The 23,735-nt window shown below is 44.3% G+C and overlaps 1 protein-coding gene across 1 annotated transcript in view; it reads left to right on the top strand.

Moving 5' to 3' along the window:
* The window catches only part of LOC147426069 (FGGY family of carbohydrate kinase), a 76,641-nt gene that overhangs the window by 19,049 nt on the left and 33,857 nt on the right, over positions 1-23,735 (top strand). Inside the window, exons 3-11 of the mRNA XM_086498707.1 lie at positions 16,678-16,795; positions 16,884-17,062; positions 17,144-17,226; positions 17,301-17,485; positions 17,703-17,764; positions 17,958-18,180; positions 18,435-18,554; positions 18,643-18,760; positions 18,853-19,009. Coding sequence (XP_086354833.1) covers positions 16,678-16,795; positions 16,884-17,062; positions 17,144-17,226; positions 17,301-17,485; positions 17,703-17,764; positions 17,958-18,180; positions 18,435-18,554; positions 18,643-18,760; positions 18,853-19,009 — 1,245 coding nt within the window. The remainder of the gene's footprint in view (positions 1-16,677; positions 16,796-16,883; positions 17,063-17,143; positions 17,227-17,300; positions 17,486-17,702; positions 17,765-17,957; positions 18,181-18,434; positions 18,555-18,642; positions 18,761-18,852; positions 19,010-23,735) is intronic.

Raw genomic sequence — 23,735 nt, 5'->3', positions numbered from 1 at the left:
TGCTCTCCCGTTTGTGACAGGGAACAAGTCAGACAAGTTGCCGAAGTGGCTATTGGAGATATTGCGAGATTCAACAACTTCAGGTTTCCACCCGATTGGCGTGAAGCCGGTACTACACAACGATCTCAGCGACTTCGATTTGCTGAGGTAGATGGGACTTTATTAGAGGTGAACTATGCTTTGATGTCTGCAGAGATCAAGGACAGAGGTCCTTTGACAGTTGAGGAGGCACTTTCACAACCAAGTGGAAGTTGGCCATATAGAAAGAACTTGATTCCATCAAGAGGAACAACACTTGGGAATTGTCAAATGAGTCTACAGGACCAAGTACAAATCTGATGGTTCTTTGGACAAGCACAAGGCAAGACTCGTTGCCAAGGGCTTCTCTCAGAAACTTGGACTATGATGAGACCTTTGTATCGATTGCAAGGATGGCGACCATTCGGATAGTTTTTGCCTTTTAGCTTGATAGTTTATTGGCTGCTCTGGTTTGTTAGCAAATTGGAGGATGATCGGTTTATCAAGCGTTTCCCAAAAGCAGTTAGGAGTAAACCTTTATTAAGCATTGACAAGCTGACACCTGTCGCTCAAGGAAGTTTGAAATTGTTCATTCAAAATTATAAAAATGGAGACTCCTTTTAGTGGTGAAATCTTCATTTATTGGTTTCTGGATTTCTTGTTGTTGTTATAAGATGATGTCCTCTAGATGACTTTCGATCTTCTTGAGGCTTTGTTGATTTTCAATATCAATTTCTTGTTGTGACATACTCTATTCATGATGTCATCAACTTCTTCTAAAAGCCTTTCTAGTTCGGTGAGGACCATGCTTTGTTAGATTTACACCACTCTGCTACTTCACACAGGTCTAGGGCACTTTTTTGTACGGCTAGTGTCTCCGGGCTGGCCACCCATAGCATAGGTTGTACCTTGTCCGGCCGCCCGAGTGTGAGGCTAGCCGTCCACTTGAGTTGGGTGCCCACCTTGGGCACTCATATATATGGGGCCGGGGGGGTACACATTTTCTCGTTATTATTTGATCATTGGACGGGTCTTTTGCTGTGGTAGTCATGGGGGCGATCAACCCCCTCTTCCTGACACCAGTATTATGTGTCTACTGTCTCTCCTCTCTCCGCTCCTCTCTCACGCTTCCGCACACGTGCACTCTCACATGGTATCAGAGCTTCAGGCTCTTCATGTTCTGGTGCTTGTGCATCAGGCTCTCCTCCCAAGAAGATCAGATCAGCCATCGTTTTCTGCAGATCTGTCAGCGTTTTGCAAAAGCCAGGCAAGCGATGGAACTTGGAGAGTTTTTATCATGGAGGACCTTCTCTACCTGCATTTTTTGCTCCTACACTTGGATCACTTCCTGGTTGCCAGCGCTAAACTTATGGGACATTTCCGTCGTCGGAAAACCCTTTGCTCCACCTGCGTTTTCAGCCAGATCTGCATTTTTGGACAGCCAGATCTGTGTTTTCATGACAGCAGGGCCTCATTTTTTCAACAGGGGGGGAGCGCTAGCCATACCCATTCAGCTCTTTCCTTTCTTCCCAGTTTTGAATCCGGTGCATTGCCGACGAGAATCCTCTTCATCTGCTACAGATTTCAGCCATACATATCTGCTGTTTTTTCTTTATTTCAGCCCTCCGACGACTGTGCACACAGAGATAAACCCTCCCCACACCCTCTGCGCCGCTCTGGACCCTGCCGCTGGACAACAGCGTTCTCATCACCTCGCAGTTGCGTTTTTGGGTGGACAACAACCGCATGGCTTGTGTTTTTCACAAAGGATGAACTTTCCTCCTGCCACGACACCATCCGGTGGTGGTCCATGCGGTCTTTGAGTGACTGGTGCAGTACACGGTATCTTCGACATCGGCTTGATCATCTACGAGCATACGATCCTTGGGAGATCCATTCATTCCAACCACTCCAAAGGGGATGGTGACTTGTGGTTTGCTATGGACACACCTATGTATTTATCAAAGGATTTCACACAAGATATGGCCATGCTCATGGCATACGGGATTCCGACATTCCTAGAGAAGACTCCACCTTGGGTGGACAGACACATACCACTTGACCGCGACACGTCATATCACTTGCTTACAGAGGAGCATCTACATGGACTTAGGGAGAGGATCTTGGATCTCTTCTTGGACAGGTTCATTGCTTGGATCTACAAACTGGAGTGGGACTTCAGTGCTTTAGACTCTCTTGGAGAGTTTACCCGCGAGATGCGGGAGATCAGGCATCCCACGACTACATCTGGAGTCACCCGGAGCTTGGCTTGGATGGTAGTGCAGTTGCTCTTCTACACTCCTGATCATTTGGATTGCTACCTTTAAAGTTGCTTACACTCACCCTTGGTAATCTTACAATAGACTTATCCCCCGACCTGGGCAGTAGGCCACTCCCAACTCATTCACATTGAGAGCCACACTGAGTTGCGGTTTGGTGGCGTCGTTGGCGCGGATTTTATTTTGGTTGACGTTGGAGGATTGGAGGCAAGAGATACAGGCAAGACGGCGCATACAAATTGGTCTAGCTTTTCCTCTTCTTAGAGATTATTCACAGCGCAGACTTCTCAGCCTGGCTTCCCTACTTCTACAAGATGATCATGGTGCAAACGACTTGGTCTGACCACACCTCTTCTCAGAAGACCTTCACAGTACAGACTGTTGAGTCTGGCTTTCCCCTCATCTTGGATTACCCTACTTACTGACAATACACCATCCAGTGGTGGTCCGTGCGGTCTATCGGTGACTGCTGTAGCTTACGGTAGCTTCTACAGTGCAGACTGTTTAGTCTGGCTTTCCTTGTTTTGGAGGACGTTTACGGTGCAGGTTGCTACATCTCGCCTTCTTGGAGTTTTTCACAGCTTAGCCACTTGGCCACACTTGGTTGCAGGTTCATGCATTGATAGGCTTCCGGTCATTCTCATGACGGTTCCTGGGCTTCCCATTTTCTCCAGACGGTTTGACTGCAGGGTACTTGCAAGTCTTATTGGCACTTCTTTCATGACAAGGAGTTGTTTTTACGCTCAGTTCGGGACCTTCACGCAGTACCTTCACACTGCATTAGCGGAATACAACAGTTTTCTACACTGCTCGTGACGGCACTTTACCATGGAGATCTCTCGGAGGTTGGGACACCCAAGACTGCTGCTACACTCGCGGAGTTCACTAGAGTATTGTCCTTCAATGGACATTGCAACAGACATCTTTATCATTTGCCTCACGTCTTCGGCTTCACGCGTTTTGTTCAGCATCAGGTGCTGAGAGGGGATGTTAGACTTACACCACTCTGCTACTTCACACAGGTCTAGGGCACTTCCTTATATGGCTAGTGTCTCTGGGCCACCCATAGCATAGGTTGTACCTTGTTCGATCGCTCGAGTTTGGGACCAGCCACCCACTTGAGTTGGACGCCCACCTTGATCACTCATATAAATAGGGCCCGAGGGGGTAGACATTTCGTGATTATCTGATCATTGTACGGGTCTTCTGATCTGGTAGTCATGGGGGTTTGATCGCCCCTCCTCCCTACACCAGCGTTTTGTGTATACTCTCTCTCTCTCTCCTCTCCTCTCTCACACTTCCGCACATGCACACTCTCATGGGCTTGTATCTGTTGGAATTACTGATTAGGTGACCACTAGGTAGAACCTATCTTCTTCTAGTTGTTTACCTTTTTTGATGCTCTGTATAGATGATCTAATTTGGATTTGATCCTGGCTTTCCCTATCGTTTGAGCAGAGGTTTGAAGCTCTGTTGAGTCATCAATCCATTGCTTAACATGTCTGCTGATGGGATTGATCCATGCTTTCTTTTGAGCTTCAAGGTTAATTGGCATAACCTGTTTAGCATCCAATTGCTGAGGATGGTTTACTTCCTCAAAGATATTTGAATCTTCATCAAAGTCTGCATTCTTCATGTAAAACCTTCTCCAACGTTGCACTGTGATGCTCTTTGTGTTGCGATAGACATATGAATCCATCGAGTGTCATTTATATTAGAATGACTTCTTGAAGGGTATTCCAAGTTTGAAACGGTTTCATGCTTTTTAAAAGACTTGTGGATGGAAGAGAACTTTTTCTTCAGGAGTGAAATGGTAGATCTTCTGCAGGAATACCATTAATACTAATAGCTGAAGATTCTAAGATCTCTCGTCTCTATTCTTCACTTATTTCTCTTAGTGTTATTGAGACATGATCTTTGGCTTGAGACTTGTTACCTTTGCTATTCGAAGAATTTGGATATGATTCCCTTGATGGAGGAGTTTTGCAACATCTACTTTTGGTGGTAGGATAGTTTGACATTCGTTGGCCATTTGTAACTTTGTAGATTCTTCATTGGGTGATTGAATCTTTTGTTGCTTGAACTGAGTTAATAATTCTTTGAGGCTTTGAGCATTTTCTGGTAAGAGCTGATTACCTAGGGTAGGTGCAGATGTTGGTGTTGAGGTTAAGATCTGGTTACTTGTTGTTGTTGATAGTATTTGTTGCTAAATTGGCTTTATTTGACAAAAAAGTAATTTAAATGAATTATTGGAATTATAAGCGAGAGTTTTTTCACTGGAGACATCCCAATACATATATTTTTAGTGTGTCATTCGGAGTAATGACCGGAGCACGGACACTAAGAACGGGTACTTCTGATGCGTCACATTGGATGGGCGACAGGGAGCATCGAGAAGAAGTATTCGACCATCTGAGAACGGAAATCTCTGATGGGTCATAGGATGGGTGACAGAGAGCATCACGAAGGAGATTGTACCGTAAGTTCGGTAGGAAAGGAGTAGGCTATGGGTATTCTTGATGTGTCACATGGTGGGTGACAGGGGGCATCGGAAAGGGAATAAATATTCCATAGTCAGGAGGAAATTTCGAACTTTGTTAGAATTGTGCACAAGGATGAGCTAGCACTTGAATGAAGACGGGTTCAGAGGAAACTTTGAGGAAATACAGTTGCTTTTCTGAGAAAGCAAGTTGCTTTTCGGGAAAACAAATGCTTTCCCGCAAGGAAGTCGATGTCTGCATTGCATCAGTGCGTGTGGTTTCATCCAGGGACGCCTGGGAAGTGTTGTGCAAGCATTGTTTTTCAGCTTATAAGGTTTTATTGAGTTTTTGAGCAAGTTTATATCATTTTTAAAACAGGCCGACCGCCCACTGAATAAGTGGGCAGCCACTTGGTAAATTTGGCAGCAAAAACCAAGCGCTCCCTCTTTCTTGCTTTTCTAGGCAGCTCACGACCTCCCCCTCTCTCTTTTTGGCAAGGGAAAAAGCGATCCTCTCTCCTGAGCTCTAGGCGTCCCCTACTCAGCCCATGGTTGCAACTGTCACGTGACACATCCAACCCTATGTGTCCGTGGACAAGCTACAACACAACAAGGGTTCAGTCAGTCCAGTCAGTCTAGATTAGCAAGTGTTCTTGCACTTTTGTGAGTCTGTTCGCAGATCGTGCATGTCCAGACACTTAGTGTAGATGCATATCCTCTGGTTGCACACAGCATGATCATAAGCATTCCCATCAGAATCCATCAGAATCCTTCAGGGGAATTTTCCAGTGCATTTAGCCTATTTTCCCTATTTTTGACATTTTTCACTTATTATTTTTAAGTGACTTTTGTTGGAAAGTAGGCAGGGCAAATTGAGTAAGTTCGTATATAAGCAAACCTAGACTAGCACTAATTGGCAGAAGAGGCAGCAAGAGCTCCATCGCTCAACAGGCAACTTCTCATGCAAGAACCCCTTGGTGGCGATTTCCCTCCTAGCAAGAAGATCCCAGACTTAGCGTTTTTGGTCCTCATCGCCATAGCTCCAGTTGCTTGGCGTTTTCAGCACCTCTCCATCGCTTGCAAGCAACAGTCCCTAGCGTTTTCAGCAGACATCAATCGCCAAGCTTCATACAGCCTAGCGTTTTTCATCCAGGTATTGTCTGCTGCAGATTTCAGCTGGTGATTTTCAGCCCCTTTCCATAGCCAATTCAGCCCCACAGTAGCAGCAGATTTTCAGCCATAAAGACCAGCAAAATCAGCGTTTTCCACAACGTTTTCAGCGGTAGCAGAATTCAGCCAGCAGCGTTTTTTGGACAGCAGATAAAGACCATCAGATTTCAGCCACAACGTCGGTCTCGTCATCCCCGTTGTCGACATCGACCTAGTCTAGACTTGCATCAGTGACATGCATCCCCATTGTACCAGTTTGTGCAATCAATAGTAGACCACTCTCGCCGACGAGTGGGGCCTTTGGAGGAGGGTTTTACAACGTCTCTGGTGTCGTATTTCTCTTCTCTCTCTCTATCTCTCAGTTTCATACACTTGCACGCACAATGTCCATTTACTTTGTTATGATCATTGCACTCTCTCATTAAGAATGGAAGGCTCTCCCTTCCATATGAACAAAAAGGAACCTTGAGCACAATTTGGAGCACTCATCTTGAGCAAAGTTAAAAACATTCATTCCGGTGCACCTTACAACAACTTTATAAGCCCATGACCTTCCAAAAGCAATACATGAAAAGCTTTCAAGTCTCAAAAGCATCTGGTCCTTCCAAAAGCAACAATGCTACTAGCACGTTTTGCGTCGCAAATTATAGGCGTCCATACGGCCTGCCACTCAGCAGCCATCGCACTAATTGCGGAGAGTCGTATTGCCTGCCATGTCAGTAGCCTTCACACTAGGTTTATTTTGTCCCCTTGGGCCCCATCGAACGGGACCCCCAAAAGTAAGAAGAACTTTTTCTTTGTCAGTTTTCATTTTCGGGATGCTACGTCATTATTTTGTGACACCGGAGATGCTTCATATCAAAAAGTTATAGCGGCTACATCATCCATTTGACTCGAGTAGAGCCTTGCATTGAGGTATTCTATTTGTGTACTTTCCATTTACGCAATCTAAACTTGCAAGGTTGCATATATTCAACATGCTGATCCATATTGTAACAAACAGCGTACATGTAACAAACTTGGACACCCCAAGTCAAGATTCTACCGCGATGCAACAGAGATTCACTTCAAAACACTTCACCAAAGCAAAAGAGAGTCGACATGGCCCGGCGTAGTTCCGTGCGAAGAGGTATTGGCCCCAAAGACTAGCGCCCCTTTCGGTATTTCTTTTATATTAATCTTTGAGCTAAGTACAACCGGCCTGCGGGTGTTCGCTCTTAGACTGTGTCTAGTTGCTCTGTAGAGTGAGCCCCTTGGGTCACTTATGAAGGTTTTACAAGGGTGCTAAAAGCAGAGTCTCAAAAGCATTAAAATCAAAAGCAATGGCTCCCAAAAGCATATTCTCTTAAATCTGCCAACAAAAGCAGCCAGTGGTAATTGCGGAAATCCGTACTTACTGCCATGTTAGCAAGTCAACGTAGACTGTGGAAATCCATACGCACTGCCACGTCAGTAGTCAATTAGCGCCTTTTTTCCGGCTGTCCGTACTGTCAGCGTGAATTATGGGATTCTGAACAGCTGCCATGTCCGCCCATCCGTACTGTTAGCCATGTTTGCATGTGTGTCCGGGTGCTGCCATGTCATCAATTTGTGACATACCTCCCTCTTGAAAGAATTGTAATTGCCCTCGATTACGCCTATAAAACAGACAGAGGCCATAAATTGTCTTAGTAGACACTGATTGTTAGTACCGACGCACTAGACACGACTCATCTAGCTGTTGTACAAAATGACAGTCACATTGCAAGACATCACATGACAAATCACAGAAAATTCATTCCAAATCTTAGACCATGACTACCAGAAATGTATTTAGTAATCGCATCTAGATCCAGTTTGGACCTCATTGATGTCCGATTAACTAATCCTTATTGCGATCATGTCTATAGAGAGTTATTAAACCGAAATGCTGCACTCATTTCGTCTTTCACTTCCTGCACTCATTTAAGTCTAGTGAGAGAGTATAAATCAATCATATTCAATTTCGGAAATTCCATGTCATAAAGTCATACAACAGAATACTGGTCAGCCCATTAGTATCCCTGAAACCCAAAGGGGACGTCAGTGACCTTATTCAAAATTGGAGTATTCTGTTGACAAAGGAGCAGAGTAACTCCCCTCTTTTGCAAACCCGCTGCACTAGATTCACCCTTGTTGAATTCGGGGTTCTATCGGAGTAGACTATGCTAAACCGAATGCTTCAAGGTAAAGTTTCAAAATCTGAGGGGTATCTACTAGGTCCTGCTCCTCCATCCACTTCGCATCCAATGTGGGATAGTTCTTGAATTTAACCAAGAACCGCCAAATCACTTTACCTTTCATCTTTCTTTTCTTGTGTGCCAAAATCTTCTGGAACGAGTATCTCCTCGTTTTCCTCCACTTCGGGTTGCTCATCAGGCTCCCATCAACTGACACATCACCTTTAAAAGGCTTCAATAGACTCACATGGAATGCATTGTGAATTTTCCAAGTATCGGGCAGCTTGAGGAGTCAAAAGGAGACATCATTTATCTTTTCTTTTATCTGGAAAGGGCCATAATACCTCATGCTAAGCTTTGGAAAAAGCCGCTCCTTTCCCTTTCGTTTTCTTAGGCGTGCCTTCTCAAAACGTAAGGGTACCCAATCGTCTTCCTTTAATTTCAAATCTCGTCGATGTCGATCTGCTGCCTTCTTATGTCGTTCTTGGGATTTCGCTAAAGCCTCCCGGACCTTGGCAAAAGTAGTGTCCAAGTCCCTCATGTACTGGTCGCCTTCAAAAATCTTGTCTTTAGTGCTAAGCAAGGGTGGAATCTTCAGAGCACTATCTCAAATGACGCCTTCCCATCGAAGAGTGAACCGTGTTGTTGTAGGAAAATTCGCTAAAGGCAAATTTTTTGCCCATTGAGTCTTCTGATTAGAGATGTAAGACTTCAATAAATCCAAAACAGTTGAATTTGCAATCTCAGATTGCCCATCTGCCTGCGGGTGGAATGATGATGAGAACTGCAACCGTGTGCCAATGTTCTCCCAAATAGCCCTCCAAAACAAACTCGTGAATTGGGGATCTCTGTCGGAGACTATTGTCTCATGCATGCCATGTAATCGAAAAATTTGTGCAATGAGCAGTCTCGCTAAATGATCCGGCTTGACTGTTTTCTTCAGTGGAATGAAGTGATCTTGCTTGCTAAATTTGTCGATGACAGTCCAAATGCCATCGTGTCCACTCCGTGTCTTCGGGAGATCAAAGATGAAATCCATTGCAATACTTTCCCAGGTGCGGGTGGGAATGGGTAAAGGCTGTAGTAATCCGTGTGCCTTATGCCTGTCAAACTTGACCTCCTGGCATACTAAACAATTGTGAACAAAGTCGTACAAATCCTTCTTGAGTCTTGGCCAAAAGAAATAACGCTCCACACCTTTCAAGGTGGTGTTGATGCCACGGTGACCCGTAAAAGGTGGACAATGACACTATCAAAACCTTTTCTCTCAACGGCTGTGTGATGCACAACATCGTTTTCTTCATCAAGTAGCCATCCCATATGGAATATCCGGCTACTACCTCACCATTCTGTATTGGAGTGAATACATCGGAAAAATCCGGATCGATGGCGTACTGATCAACCATATCCTCGAAGCTTCTATGATGAATCGTGGAAATAGCCAAGACTAGGGGCTTCCGAGACAATGCATCTGTCACCAAGTTTTTCTGTCGTTGAATAATCGGGAAGTGAAACTGTGGCAAGATGTTAGCTCACCGCATCTGCTTTTCCGAAAGCTGTTTCTGTGACAAGAAGTATCGTAAACTTTGATAATAAGTAAAGACCGTGAAATCAGCTCTGAGTAGGTAATGTCGCCACTGAGTAAGAGCATGGATCACACCTGATAGCTCTTTCTCATAAATCTGTGCTGTCAATTTTGGCCTTGAAAACAATCGGCTTTCACAGGCAATCACATGGCCTTCTTGCATTAAGACCGCTCCCAGACTACGACCACAAGCATCGCAATATACTTCGAATGACTTTTGCAAGTCTGGCAAAGCCAACATTGGTCCTGTAGTCAGTTTTCAAGGTAAAGTTCCAAAATCTGAGTAGTATTTGCTAGGTCCTCTTCCTCCATCCGCTTCGCATCCAATGCAAGATAGTCCTTGAATTTAACCAAGAACCGCCTAATCACTTTACCTTTAATCTTTCTATCCTTGTGTGCCAATATCTGTTCTGGAACGAGTATCTCCTCGCTTTCCTCCACGTCAGGTTGCTCATCTGGCTCCCCGTCATCGGGCACATCGCCTCTTAAAGGCTTCAATAGACTCACATGAAATGCATTGTGATCTTCCAAGTATCGGGTAGCTTCAGTCTAAAGGAGACATCATTATTCTTTCTTTTATCTGGAAAGGGCCATTGTACCTCATGTTAAGCTTTGGAAAAAGCCTCTCCTTTCCCTTTGTTGATCTGCTGCCTTTTTGTGTCTTTCTTGAGATTTCGCTAAAGCCTCATGGACCTTGGCCAAAACAGTGTCCAAGTCCCTCATGTACTGGTCGGCTTCAAAAATCTTATCTTTCATGTCAAGGAAGGGTGGAACCTTTGGAGCACCTTCAATGATCTAGAATGGCGCCTTCCCGATCAAAGAGTTGAAGGCAAATTCTACCAAGGGCAAAACCCATTGAGTCTTCTGATCAGAAATGTAAGACTTCAATAAATCCAGTACGATTGAATTTGCAATCTCAGATTGCCCATCTGTCTGTGGGTGGAAAGATGACGAGAACTGCAACCATGTGTCAATGTTCTCCCAAATAGCCTTCAAAAACAAACTCGTGAACGGGGATCTCTGTCAGAGATGATTGTCTCAGGCATGCCATGTAATCTGAAAATCTGTGCAATGAACACTCTCGCTAAATGATCTGGCTTGACTGTTTTCTTCAGTGGAATGAAGTGAGCTTGCTTGCTAAATCTGTCGATGACAGTCCAAATGCCATCATGCTCACTCTACGTCTTCGGGAGATAAAAAATGAATCCATAGTAATACTTTCCCAGGGGCGGGTGGGAATGGGTAAAGGGTGTCATAATCAGTGTGCTTTATACCTGTCAAACTTGGCCTTTTGGCATACCAAGCAACTGCGTACAAAGTCGTGCACATCCTTCTTGAGTCTCGGCCAAAAGAAGTAACGCTCCACACCTTTCAAGGTGGTGTCAATGCCGTGGTGACCCGTAAAGGTGGACAATGGCATTTAGTTAGAACCTTTTCCCTCAACGGCTGTGTAACGCACAACATCGTTTCTTCATCAAGTAGCCATCTCGTATGGAATATCCCGCTACTACCTCCCCATTCTGTATTCGAGCAAATACATACAAAAAATTTGGATCTATGGCATACTGATCAACCATGTCCTCGAATCTTCTATGATGAATCGCGTAAATAGCCAAGACTAACGGCTTCCGGGACAAAGCATCTGCCACCAAGTTCTTTTGTCCCTGAACATGGACAATCTGGAAGTGAAACTGTGACAAGATGTTAGCCCACCGCATCCGCTTTTCCGAAAGCTGCTTTTGTGACAAGAAGTGGCGTAAACTCTGATGATCAGTAAAGACTGTGAAATCGGCTCTGAGTAGGTAATGTCTCCATTGAGTAAGAGCATGGATCACTCCCAATAGCTCTTTCTCATAAATCTGTGTTGTCAATTTTGGCCTTGAAAACAATCGGCTTTCACAGGCAATCACATGGCTTTCTTGGAGTAAGACCGCTCCCAGACTACGACCACAAGCATCACAATATACTTCGAATGACTTTTGCAAGTCTGGCAAAGCCAACACTGGTTCAATAGTCAGTTTTTCTTTAAGTGTCTGAAAGGCAATCACCTTTTCCGGTCCCCATGAGAAAGGGACTCCTTTCTGAGTCAATATGTGCAAAGGGGAAGCTACCTCTGCAAACTTTCGAATGAACCGCCGGTAGTAAGAACACAAGCCTAAGAAGCTTCTAACTTCATGAACATTCTTAAAATCTGGCCAATCATGGATAGTTTCAATCTTGGCGGTCCATCTGTACTCCTGCTGCTGAGACGACGTGTCCTAGAAAGTGTATTTCCGGCAAGAAAAATTCACTCTTTTTGGCATTGATAACTAATCTGTGATCACGCAATGCCTGAAAGACCTGTAGCAGATGGTGTCGATGTTCTGGTTCATCCTTGGAGAAAACTTTAATATCATCAAAGAAAGTGCCCACAAAAGATCAATGCTTTCGGAAAATCCTATCCATCATTCGTTTGGAAGTGGCTGGAGCATTGGTAAGTCCAAAAGGCGTCACCAAAAATTCATATAAACTTCGAAAGGTTGTCTTGTAGACATCTCCCGGAGCGATTTTGATTTGACGATATTTGCTTTCCAATCCTGTTGAAACAAGAGGACCCCTGAAGTCGGTCAAGAATATCATCGATCCTTGGAATCGGAAATCTGTTCTTGATAGTGATTTTATTGAGAGCTCTATAATCAATGCACATTCTCCAAGATCTGTCTTTCTTTAATACCAACAAAATCAGAGAGCAGTAGAGTGAAGTACTCGGCTTGATAAGACCCTTTTCTAAGAGGTCTTTCACTTGGTTCATGATCTCTTAAATCTGGGCTTGGCTAACATGGTAAGGTGGCCAGTTCGGTGGTGTGCTTCTTGGAATTAGATCAATAGTATGATCCTCAGGACGAGATGAGGGTAACTCGCCTGGTAGGCCTTCAAAGAAACAATCAGCATGTGTGTGGAGAAAATCTTGGCGTTCTTTGTCTAATTGAAATATGTTCGTTCTGTGTTCATCACTCAACTCTTTCAAATAGATCGAGTAAACAAAAAGAGTGGATTTCATTAATTTGGAAATGGCCGAAGCCGATACAATAGGGACGGACTCGCCCTTCAGTTTTACATCAAGTATAATTTTTTTGCCTTTTCATTTGTCAAAGTCGCTTTCTTGGCCTGATAGTCAACCACAACGTTGTTCTTATGGTACCAAGGGACTCCTAAGAGGACGTCACACCCTTCCAAAGGCATGATGTAAAAGTTTTCGCGCCCTAAATACCCGTGACAATGCAAACGAAGTTTGCTAATATAGCAGTAATGGCTACATCCCGTCTAGGTGCCGCTAGAGCTTCCTCTGTTGGTGGCCCCATCCTATCGGGTGTAATCTCGAGCCGCGCTGCCAATTCAAGTGAAATGAAGTTTGCCTTGGCTCCTCCATCGAAGAAGATAAGGGCTTCTTGATCTTTCCACTTTGCCCCAAGCTCGGCAAAGTTTAGTACTTTCATCTATGTTGCTTGGGTCGGTTCCCATGCAATCTAGTACCAGTCCTGCTTTCATCTTGCCTTTTCTGCCTCGTTCCTCTGCTGCTCTAGAACTCTCTGGCCTGTCCTTGCTGTGCCTTTTTGGGGCACTTTGCGGAGATGTGCCCTTGTTCCCCGCAACCAAAACACTTCCCCTCTTTGAGATAGTTAGCCCTTTTTCTAAGAGTCAGTTGCAGTCATGTATCCTTCTGTTTCTGGGAACTCTTTTTCTTTCTACTTTCATTGTTGGAGGTCTGTCTGGTCCTTTAAGTCAAGATGGGGTAAGTCAAATTCCCCGAAATCTAGAAACCCCGTTTCGCATGACCCATTTTTCACGAGGACGTGGCAACTGCGAACCTTAGTTGTGACGTGACACATCCAACTCTATGTGTCCGTGGACAAGCTACAACATGACCAGGGTTCAGTTCAGTCAAGTCAGTCTAGAATAGGAAGTGATCTGGCACTTTTGTGAGTCTGTTCGCAGATCGTGCATGTCCAGACACTTGGAATAGATGCATATCCTCTAGTTGCACACAGCATGACCATCAGATTCCAGTCAGAACCCATCAGTAGCATTCTTACAGTGCATAGACCTATTTTCGCTCTTTTTGACATTTTTCACTTATTATTTTTAAGTGACTTTTGTTCGAAACTAGGTAGGGCAATTTTGCTAAGTTCGTATATATAGAAACCTAGCGCTAGCACTTTCTGGCAGAAGAGGCAGCAGGAACAGTTTGTTCAACATGCAACTTCTCAGCAAGACTCCCCCCCCCGCGACAACTGTAGCGTTTTCACTCACTAGACGGCCTAGCGTTTTTGCATCAGATCAGCCAGCATTTTTGCACTTGCAAATTCTCGGCGACAGTAGACAGAAGATCAGCCCTAGAGTTAGTAGATTCCCCACAGAAGACAGCAGATTTCCACCGCAGGAACCAAAATCAGCCCTAGCGTTTTTGGTTTGCAAATCAGCCTCGGCGTTTTGCAATTCCATCGCGACAGATTCAGCCCTAAAAAGAGCGTTTTCAGTTTTCAGCAGTCAGTTATCGTGAAGAAGTCCCAAACCTCGCAGATCTCACCTTCCTGCAACAGATCCTCGCCGCACGGTCAGATTCATCAAAGTTTATAGATTCATCAAGGTTTACAGTTTCAACATTTGCGTTTTCAGCGCATCGTCGTTGCATCGTCGTCATCGCCGTCGTCATGGACATAAGAGTCAGAATTCAGCAGATATAGATTTGCAGATTTCAGCCCTTAGCGTTTTCAGATTTCAGCCTGTCTCGTCGTCGTCCTCATCGTCGTTGACATCGTCGGCAAGTCCAAAGCATTGTAGAGATTTGTGCAATCAATAGTAGACCGCTCTCGCCATAGAGTGGGGCCTTCGGAGGAGGGTTTGACAACATTCTGGTGTCGTATTCTTCTCTCTCTATCTCTCAGTCTCACAGTGTTTATCCACTTTGTTTGTGATCACTTGCACTCTCTCATTAAAGAACGGAAGGCTCTCCCTTCCCTAAGAAAAAGGAACCTTGAGCACAGTTCGGAGCACTCATCTTGAGCAAAGTTCAACATTCTCTTCCGTTGCACCTTACATTAGTTGTTGGTTTCTTTTCAATGATTTTTGTTTAATTTTTGAGACCCTCTTGTTGAAGTTGCAAATGGTTAGACATTGTATGGTCAATGTCAACAGTAGTTTCACCCGCAGACGGGAAGTTGGTGGGCACTGGAACTGGTACAGTAAGAGGATGTCTAGGCTCAGTTCAAAGTCATCTAGGTCCTCGCCGCACTTAATAAGTTGGTGGATACTAGGAAATTAACTCCATAGAGGCACAGTGACAAGGTGCGGTCACTCAGAGATAAAACCGGGCTACATTGCATTTTTGGATGTGGTCCCGATGGTGAAAGATGGTCAGATGACCAATGAGAGTCCAATGGAAGCATCTCCTAAAATTTAGGAAACTGCTATTGGGCCATGAAATCTGTTCGCGTCATTAGCTTTGGAATGACAAGACGAACTTCATTACTTTGCCGCTAAGTAAACTGAGCAACCGGTTGAGATGTTTTTAGACCAGAAGGTCCAAAGCGGGGAATTAATGCATGAGTGCCACTTGGCACATTTTTGGCTATTTTCCAAATTAAGAGAGAGAGAGAAGCATTAAAACAAAACGTGGGTTGCATTTTTCAGCCGTATGATGGATTGTTGCATGTACCAAAGCCACTGTGTGCTTGCCTACCCTCTATGTACAGTAAAGCGCAAGAACTGAAGCCTTGCACAACATTCACTGCTCTCTCCCTCCCCTCCGTGCAGTTATGTGATGCCCCACAAGAGGGTTCTTCATTTGACTTATCTACAGTTGTGTGGGTTCATGCGCGATTGCTGAGGCAAGAGCCTCTTGCTGACACAGGAGAGGTGGAGTTTCTCTTTTGAGAGTGTTGGCTCTCAAATTGAGCGCCCTTGCTGTATTTCTTTATTCTTACCAAAGAGAACTGCAATTGTGTGCGACCACGCACTGATGATCTATTTATAAATGAGGCCTAGCCTCTGATTTATAGGCTCTGGCCCTCTCAAAAGAAACTTAAACCTAACAAAGCAGAAAAGCCTTCTGCTTTCAATAAATGTACTCAAAAGCTGAGAACTCACTGCTAAGGAAACTGGCACCCAAAATCAGCCCAGCGTAGAATTCAGCCACGTTAGCGAACTGCCATATAGTCCTGTGTTTTGTGGCGGATTTTACGGGCACTGCTGATGAGATTTTGATCCCTTGTTTTAGGGTCTTACTAGCTACTCATCCCCTGCTCCATCCGTGGCTGGCTGCTTCTACACCGGCCAGGTGCCACTTGTACAAGCTTCAGTCACACTCACTCCTTATCTGCTCTTGGGAGATACCAGAGCCATCACCGGATAGGAGGTGAAACTCTTAACAGTAGAAAACCCTTCGTAAAACCCGTCACATATGGCCCTCTAGAATCAAAGCAATCATCCTTGAGTGCGGGTGTAAATCAACTGAGGAATGAGAAATCAAGACAAGAAAATTACAGAGGCACATCAAAACATACACACTTCTTGCTCAAATTTACTTATGTAGTCATTCAGTCATGTGCTATGGTGGTAGTGTGAATTACTGAATTAAACTAGCTGGAGACACTTCGATCATGTTTGAAAAGTTTGTCCTTGGCCAAGAATCATACTTTCAATGAAAGTGGAGGACATGTTAATTCTGTGAACACTTTCAATGCATAGAAAGTGACACTAGATCTCATCAGAAAGCATGGACCTTCTTGTTGTTTGATAATTACCCTCCACTGTACGCAATCAAAAGGGTCGTGTGGATGCAATCTGGAGATCTCCTTAGACGAGTTTTCCATGCCAAAACTGAATTCTTTGTGTTCAAGTGCAGGCATAGGATTGCTGATGGTGTTGAGTGTGAGCTTCCATACTAACCTGGTTTACGCATGTTTTCAGCAATCTTCCACAGACATTTGGCACGCAGTTTGTGCCGCTGTTAAGATAGCTTGCCAAGCTGCAGATGTGGCCAGTGGAGACATAAATGGGATAGGATTTGCAGCAACGTGCTCCCTTGGTTTGTACCTTAGGCTCCTAAGGAAAGACTTTTGGTTTCTTATGTAAAAAGTTAAGTCATGCTCTTACGCTGGTAATTTGCTTTGCAGTAGCTATAGATGCAGATGATTCTCCGGTTACTGTTTCTTTGACTGGTGATGCAAGGCGCAATGTGATTGTTTGGATGGATCATAGGGCGACAGATCAGGCTGATCGCATAAATGCCATGCACTCACCGGTCTTACAGTTTGTGGGAGGGGCCCTTTCTCCTGAAATGCAACCACCGAAGGTAGCTTTGCTAATGAATTTGTTCAATCAGGAGCAAGTTGTCTTGACTTTTTAGTAAGGATTTGTATTATGCTTTTCAAAGCTTCTTTGGGTAAAGGAGAATCTTAAAGATTCCTGGGCGGTTGCATTTCGATGGATGGATTTAAGTGATTGGCTCACATACAGGTGCACATGTGCAAGAAGATTTTTGTGGCGTCTTGAAGACTATAGTGCAACAGTCGTATTTTCTTTCTATACAGGGCTAGTGGTGATGACACACGGAGCCTTTGCACTGTTGTTTGCAAGTGGACATATTTAGGGCATGCTCACATGGAGCAAATGACCAGCAAAAACTCTACGGCTACTGCAGCATGTGGATGGGATGATGTTTTCTGGCAAGAAGTTGGGCTTGAAGATCTTGTTGAAGGAAACTATGCAAAAATTGGTTGGTTTTATTCTCTGTAATCAAAGTAATTAATGCGTGTGTGGTTAGTGATTTGAAACGGTTGTGTCACTTGAATCGAAAAAGGTATATGATTGCAATTTGTAAAAAATGGCCATTAATTTTCATAGATGATTGTTAGCTCATGCCTGTAGTCATTGTACTCCATAGTAATCCTCACATTCTGATACATGAATAATAAGGGCCCTTTGTAATGCAGGGCGAAGTGTTGCATTTCCAGGTTATCCATTAGGGTCTGGCCTGACGGCAACTGCTGCGAAGGCAAGAACCTCTTTATATCCACAGTTGGACTTGAAACTGCTGTGCACTTCCTGAGGTCCAACTTCCATTAGAACTTCATTTACACTCTAGTAACAAATTTAAAAAAAAAGTTAGGGTAGTGAGTAGGTTACATGTTGCTTTTTTGGGGCTTTTGATGAGATGCACTGCTGGTTATTTTGATTCCTTTGTTCAGGAGCTTGGGTTGCTAGAAGGAACTCCTGTTGGAACGGCACTCATTGATGCTCATGCTGGTGGCATAGGAGTAATGGAAGGGGTGCCTCAGAGCTTGAAGGCGGCAGATTCTGATGATCCTTTGCACAGTAGAATGGTGCTTGTTTCTGGGACATCTACCTGCCACATGGCTGTTTCAAAGAAGAAGATTTTCATTCCTGGTGTATGGGGACCTTACTGGTCAGGTAGAAAAGGCTTGAATTATTCATTAAACAGAAACCGTTTTCAATTCACCAGTTTCCTGCAGTGGTGTGAATTTGCTCTTGTTCTCTCAATCATGATGTTGTGTGCATTGATAGTCCGTGTGCATGTAGTGGAATAAGGTTTTGGGTTTGGTCCTTGGTAGTTAAGTATTAGAGAGATTCGAGAGAGTGGGACCTACAAGGTCTACACGTAACCTCAGTATGCTGTTGCTGATAGTTGCAAAGGAATTCTGCAGCTATGATACCTGAATATTGGTTAACTGAGGGAGGCCAAAGTGCAACCGGTGCTCTCTTAGACTACATCATTGAGAATCATGCAGCAGCTCCTATCTTAGCCAATCGTGCAGCTGCTCAGAGTAAGATGAAATCTGACTGGTCTTTGTCTCTTTCCACGGAGGTTGTTCGTTTTAGAAAAGCTCAATTGATGTGCTTCTGTACATGCAGAGGTTTCTATCTTTGAACTTCTTAACAAAACCTTGGGAACCCTTGCGGATAGCTCTGTTCCTTTCCGAAGTGCGTTAACCAAAAATCTGCATGTTTATCCTGATTTTCATGGGAACAGGTATCTCTAGATGTGCAGCCTTATGAAGGAGCAATGAAGTGTTTTCCTATTTTTGTGCATGTGTGATTTACCTTGTATTCAATCTCTACCAGGTCCCCTCTCGCAGATTCGAAGTCAAGAGGAGTAATTTGTGGACTTCCATTGAGTAGCAGTGAGAAAGATTTGGCTTTGTTATACCTGGCCACTGTTCAAAGCATAGCATATGGAACCCGGCATATTATCGAGCATTGTAACGCCCATGGGCACAAGGTGTGGACATGATAGTTGCTGAATGATTGTTTTCAGTAGAAAGATCAAGTTTTTCGAAAGCTTAAGCACAGTCTCTCTCTCTTACATTTGTTTTGTTTATCTCAGTTTCTTTTATATGTGACCTCTGTCCAAATAATTTAAGAAAAACAAGGTTATTTGATGCAGCAGGAAGATAACCTCGTCTAGATAGGAGCTCTACTCTTATTCTATGTTTACTGCCAAAACTACTTCTTTGATCACACAAATTCCCAGTCGGGATATGCAATTTGATATAAAGTAGTACCTTTTTACCTCTTTCTCATCATATTTCTGTTAATCCTATCTGGAGTTAGCAATCTAGAGTAGCCTGTAAAAATTTTCTAGCCAAGACTCAAATCATTTTTATTATTGCTTTCTTAGGTTAATGTAAATCCCTCGGGTAGATCTGATAACTTTTGCAATGGAGCGTGTTGATGATAAAGGGGACCAATGGGGTTTTATATAACTTGTACTTAGAACAGTTCTTGTCTAACTGACTTTATGCAATTTATGCTATTCAAGATGGGTAAAATGAGCTTTAGGACAGATCCCTCCCATTTTGGAGATATACAAAAACTAGTTTACTGGGTTGAACCATTTGCTTTTCTGGGATCTTCTTATAACCTGCACCTACACTTGGGTACATGTGTCGTGAGTATGGACTTGTATCAAAGACCAAGCAAAGTAAAGACCGAGGAAGATTGGTAGAAAAGTGAGAGAAATGTGTAATCCCAACATCGCATGCAAATACGTGTGCCTGAGTGGACACGCACGCGCACTCGCGCGCACACACACACACACACACACACACACACACACACTAAAATGAAATGTTATATTAAATGTCTTAAAACGGCCAAAATGACCTATGAGACCAAATTGATACAATCTTGGTGGATCTAATACAACGTCTGAGTACAAAATAAAATGAAGTAAAATAAAAGCTAAAATGAACATCAGTGTTCCAGGATGCCTGGTGTTACAACTTGCTGACGTGTCAAGCCACTCAAAGAACGGAGCCAACCTATAGATCCCAGCCGAGGTGCCTAAACCCTAAGAAGAAGCAGCAGTATAAGAAGAAGAAGAAGTCCTACCAACTTATGGGACCCCGTCCGATGGGGCCCAAGTGACATAAAGGCATTAAAAATAAAGGGAGCCCACACACACACACACACGCGCGTGGAAAACCTGATGATGTGGCAGCAGCTTGTACAGATTTCCGCAATCTGCGTTGGCATGCTGATGTGGCAGTATGTACGGAATTCCGTGTTTCTCGTTGACTACTGACGTGGCACCTATACGGATTTCCGCAAAACGCACTGGCAACTTTTGGGCGCTAGTGCATTTGGGACCAGTTGCTTTCGAGTTTGACTGCTTGTCATGTAACTCCTTTTCAAGGCCAAGGGCTTTAAATTTGTGCAAAGGACTCATTCTTCTAGCATGCTTCAATGTGAAGGTGCAGGGATTGGAGTACCGGCATTGTACTCAGTTGAAGCAATATAAAGAAATACCAAAAGGTGCGCCTACGTTTGGGGCCAATACTCTTTGGGGTGGAATTCCGCCACTTTGTGTCACGTGTGCTCTCTCTCTTTCAGTTCAGTCAGTTGTTATTGAAGTGCTAAAAGTTTGTTTAGTCTGTTCTTTTCTATTGGCACGTGGTGCCCGTCTCGTGGTAGTGGTATCAGAGCTTCAGGTGTGTGCTTTTCTGAAAGCATACTGGTCCCACCAAAGAGCAGACAGAGCAAATCGGCTCTTCAAAAGTCTTTTGGAATCGCTATTTGAAGAATCTTCGTGACCTGACCCCAGACTTATTAGCCACTTCCACCCTTACTTCATCGTGCATCGGGCACGCTCCCGTCTTCTCCGCTTTGTCTTATAGGGCATAAGCCATAAAGAACCCAAGACATTGCGTTCATGGATTTAGCAAAATACTTGCAGTTTCTCCTCGACGAGCTTCGCGACATTCTTTTGTGGCATCCTCAGTAGAATCTTCCGATGCTGCAAAGTTTTCAATAGTTTTTAAATTACATGTTACCCCTCTGATGCCCTAGGTGGTACCTTCTCCTTCGGCACCAGAAAGTACGAGAGCTTTCAACCGGCAACCTTCCCAGCCGTGTGTTTTGATCGGGGGAGTCTTCAAGAATATGGTACAGCCATCTGACTTTGACCCTGTGCAACCGCCGCCACCAGGCTACAATGGTTGGAGCCTATATGGATACCCTTATTATCCGTACCCAAGATACGAGCCTAACCAACCGAAAGATTTCAAGGATGGGGGCACGACAATCAAATTTTTCACTCTTTTTGGGGTGAAAGATCGGAAGAAAGCATTGCAGTTCCTACATCAATTCGACAGTATCTATGCTTTGGGAAACTATATAGAAGAATCCAAGATTTCTCGAGCAGTGGGATTTCTTAAAGATAATGTGATGCATTGGTGGAGTTGAATCGCGACACAACCGCATGCTCCAAGGACCTGGCAAGCTTTCAAGACAGTCTTTGCACGTAGCTATATGACTTCTCTCTTTGAAGTCCGGATTTTGGCAGAGTGGGGCAACTTGAAAATGCTTGCCATCGAAACCATGGACGACTATAACCAAAGGTTTCTCGACATGTACCTTCTGGTGTCCTTCTTTAGGTTCGTTCTCTTAGAGGCCCAATGCGAGCGATACACCTTTGGACTACCATCACCATTGCAGGAATAGTCTCTCCAAGCAAGTCTCCACCATGCAAGAGCTTATGGACCATGCCGTGGTTGGCTACAAACCGATGAAGGGAAAGCTAGAGTTTACCACAGAAGAACCTCCGGCCACTAACCACAACTCTCGGCAAAACCGAACAAATTTTCGAGTCTCGCGAAAATCAACCGCAAAGGCCTCGTTTGACGCCTCAACAACGAGACACCTTACCACAAGAAGGCCGATGCTTTGGATGCTCTCAAACAGGGCATAACCATTCTAGTTGTCCCCATCGCATTGATAGACCAGCGGAGCCGACGCTTGCACCAACGGTTGACAGAACCCCAACGCCACCTCCTGTTAAGAGAGCTAGACCCGCTATTGGACTAGTACTTGATATCTATGGCATACGCCTTGAAAGCACAAATGAATTGTGTCGAGCATATGGCAAATCTACCGGCTTCAAAGTCCTAATTTTCTTTGACCAAGGAGCTGCAGAGAACTTCATCCATCCAGAATTCTTGAAGCAGATTCACTTAGATTATGATGCAGAGGGTGGAGAAATTGAAGCCGGGCTAGCCACGGGGCAAACTCAAAAAGTGGTACCGCTCAATGGGGCTCTTCCGGTGACTATCCAAGATTATCATGGAAAAGATGATTTCCATATTATGAAGTTGGGCAATTGCGACTTTCTCTTGGGCATGCCTTGGCATGACAAGAATGATGCGACTCTCCACATTCGGAACCGAACTATTACCCTCATACAAAAGGACAAGCCACTGGATGAATTTTCTAGTTGTTTTGCAGTTAGATACTTTTGAACCGTGTTTGAGGTATTATTGTTTGAATCTTTTTTGAAATGGATGGTATCTGTTTTAAACATGGCTTGGTGCCGATTTGAAGTGTTGACTCTAGTTTTAATAATGGTTTCATTGATTCGTGATTTTACTCCTAGGTGAAGTAGTGAGAAATGCTGTTTTGGTATTGTTTGATCTCGGAACGACGCAGACAGGATGTCTGGGGAGCGTTTCGTTGTATGTTGAAAAACCTACGAACGACGCAGACGGGATGTCTGGGGAGCATTTGGTTGTATGCTTGAATCTCCAAACAATGCAGGCTACGGTATGGGGGGCGTTTGGTTGTAAAAGGCCTCTATATCTCCCGATCCGGACCTTTTTAGGTTATGCGGGAGGAGTGATGAGGGAGTCATTGAATACCTCCCGGCCCGGACCTTGTTAGGTTATGTGGGAGGAGTGTTCATCGGCGACTTAGTGTTTCTATGTCTTGTAACTTGCATATGTAAGCATTGTGCTGCATTGTGATGTGCCAACCACTGAATATTCCTTATTGGATGGGATACTTTTTGGAAGTCAACGACAGAGGATATCAAGAGTTCCGATTTGGAATGAGACTCCTTATTGGATGAGATTCTTTTGGGAAGCCAACAACCCAAGAAATCAAGAGCTTCGATTTGGAATGAAGAAAACTGATAGTCCCTCGGAATGTCCCTCGGGAATTTTTGAGCTAACTTGAGTTGTTTTGCAGATGTGCTGTAATCGTGGACGATTACTTTCTTTCAACAAGGGGGGATGTCACAAATTGCTGACGTGTCAAGCCACTAAAGAACGGAGCCAACCTACAGATCCCCGCTGAGGTTCCTAAACCCTAAGAAGAAGCAGGAGCAGAACAAGAAGTCCTACCAACTTTTGGGACCCTGCTCGATGGGGCTCAAGTGACGTAACGGCATAAAAAATAAAGCAAGTCCACACACACATGCGGAAAACTTGACGACGCGGCAATAGCCTGTACGGATTTTCGCAATCTGTGCTGACATGTTGACGTGGCAGTATGTACAGAATTCCGCGTTTCTCGCTGACTGTTGCACTTGTACGGATTTTTGCAAAACGCGTTGGCAGCTTATGGACGCTAGTGCTTTTGGGACCAGTTGCTTTTGAGTTTGATTGCTTTTCATGTAACTGCTTTTCAAGGCCAAGGGCCTTTTAAATCTTGTGCAGAGGGCTCATTCTCTG

This window comes from Adiantum capillus-veneris, chromosome 24, assembly GCF_014529385.1.
Source record: "Adiantum capillus-veneris isolate H3 chromosome 24, ASM1452938v2, whole genome shotgun sequence".
In the NCBI taxonomy this organism is placed as follows: Eukaryota; Viridiplantae; Streptophyta; class Polypodiopsida; order Polypodiales; family Pteridaceae; genus Adiantum; species Adiantum capillus-veneris.
This window is presented reverse-complemented; position numbering and strand designations above follow the sequence as displayed.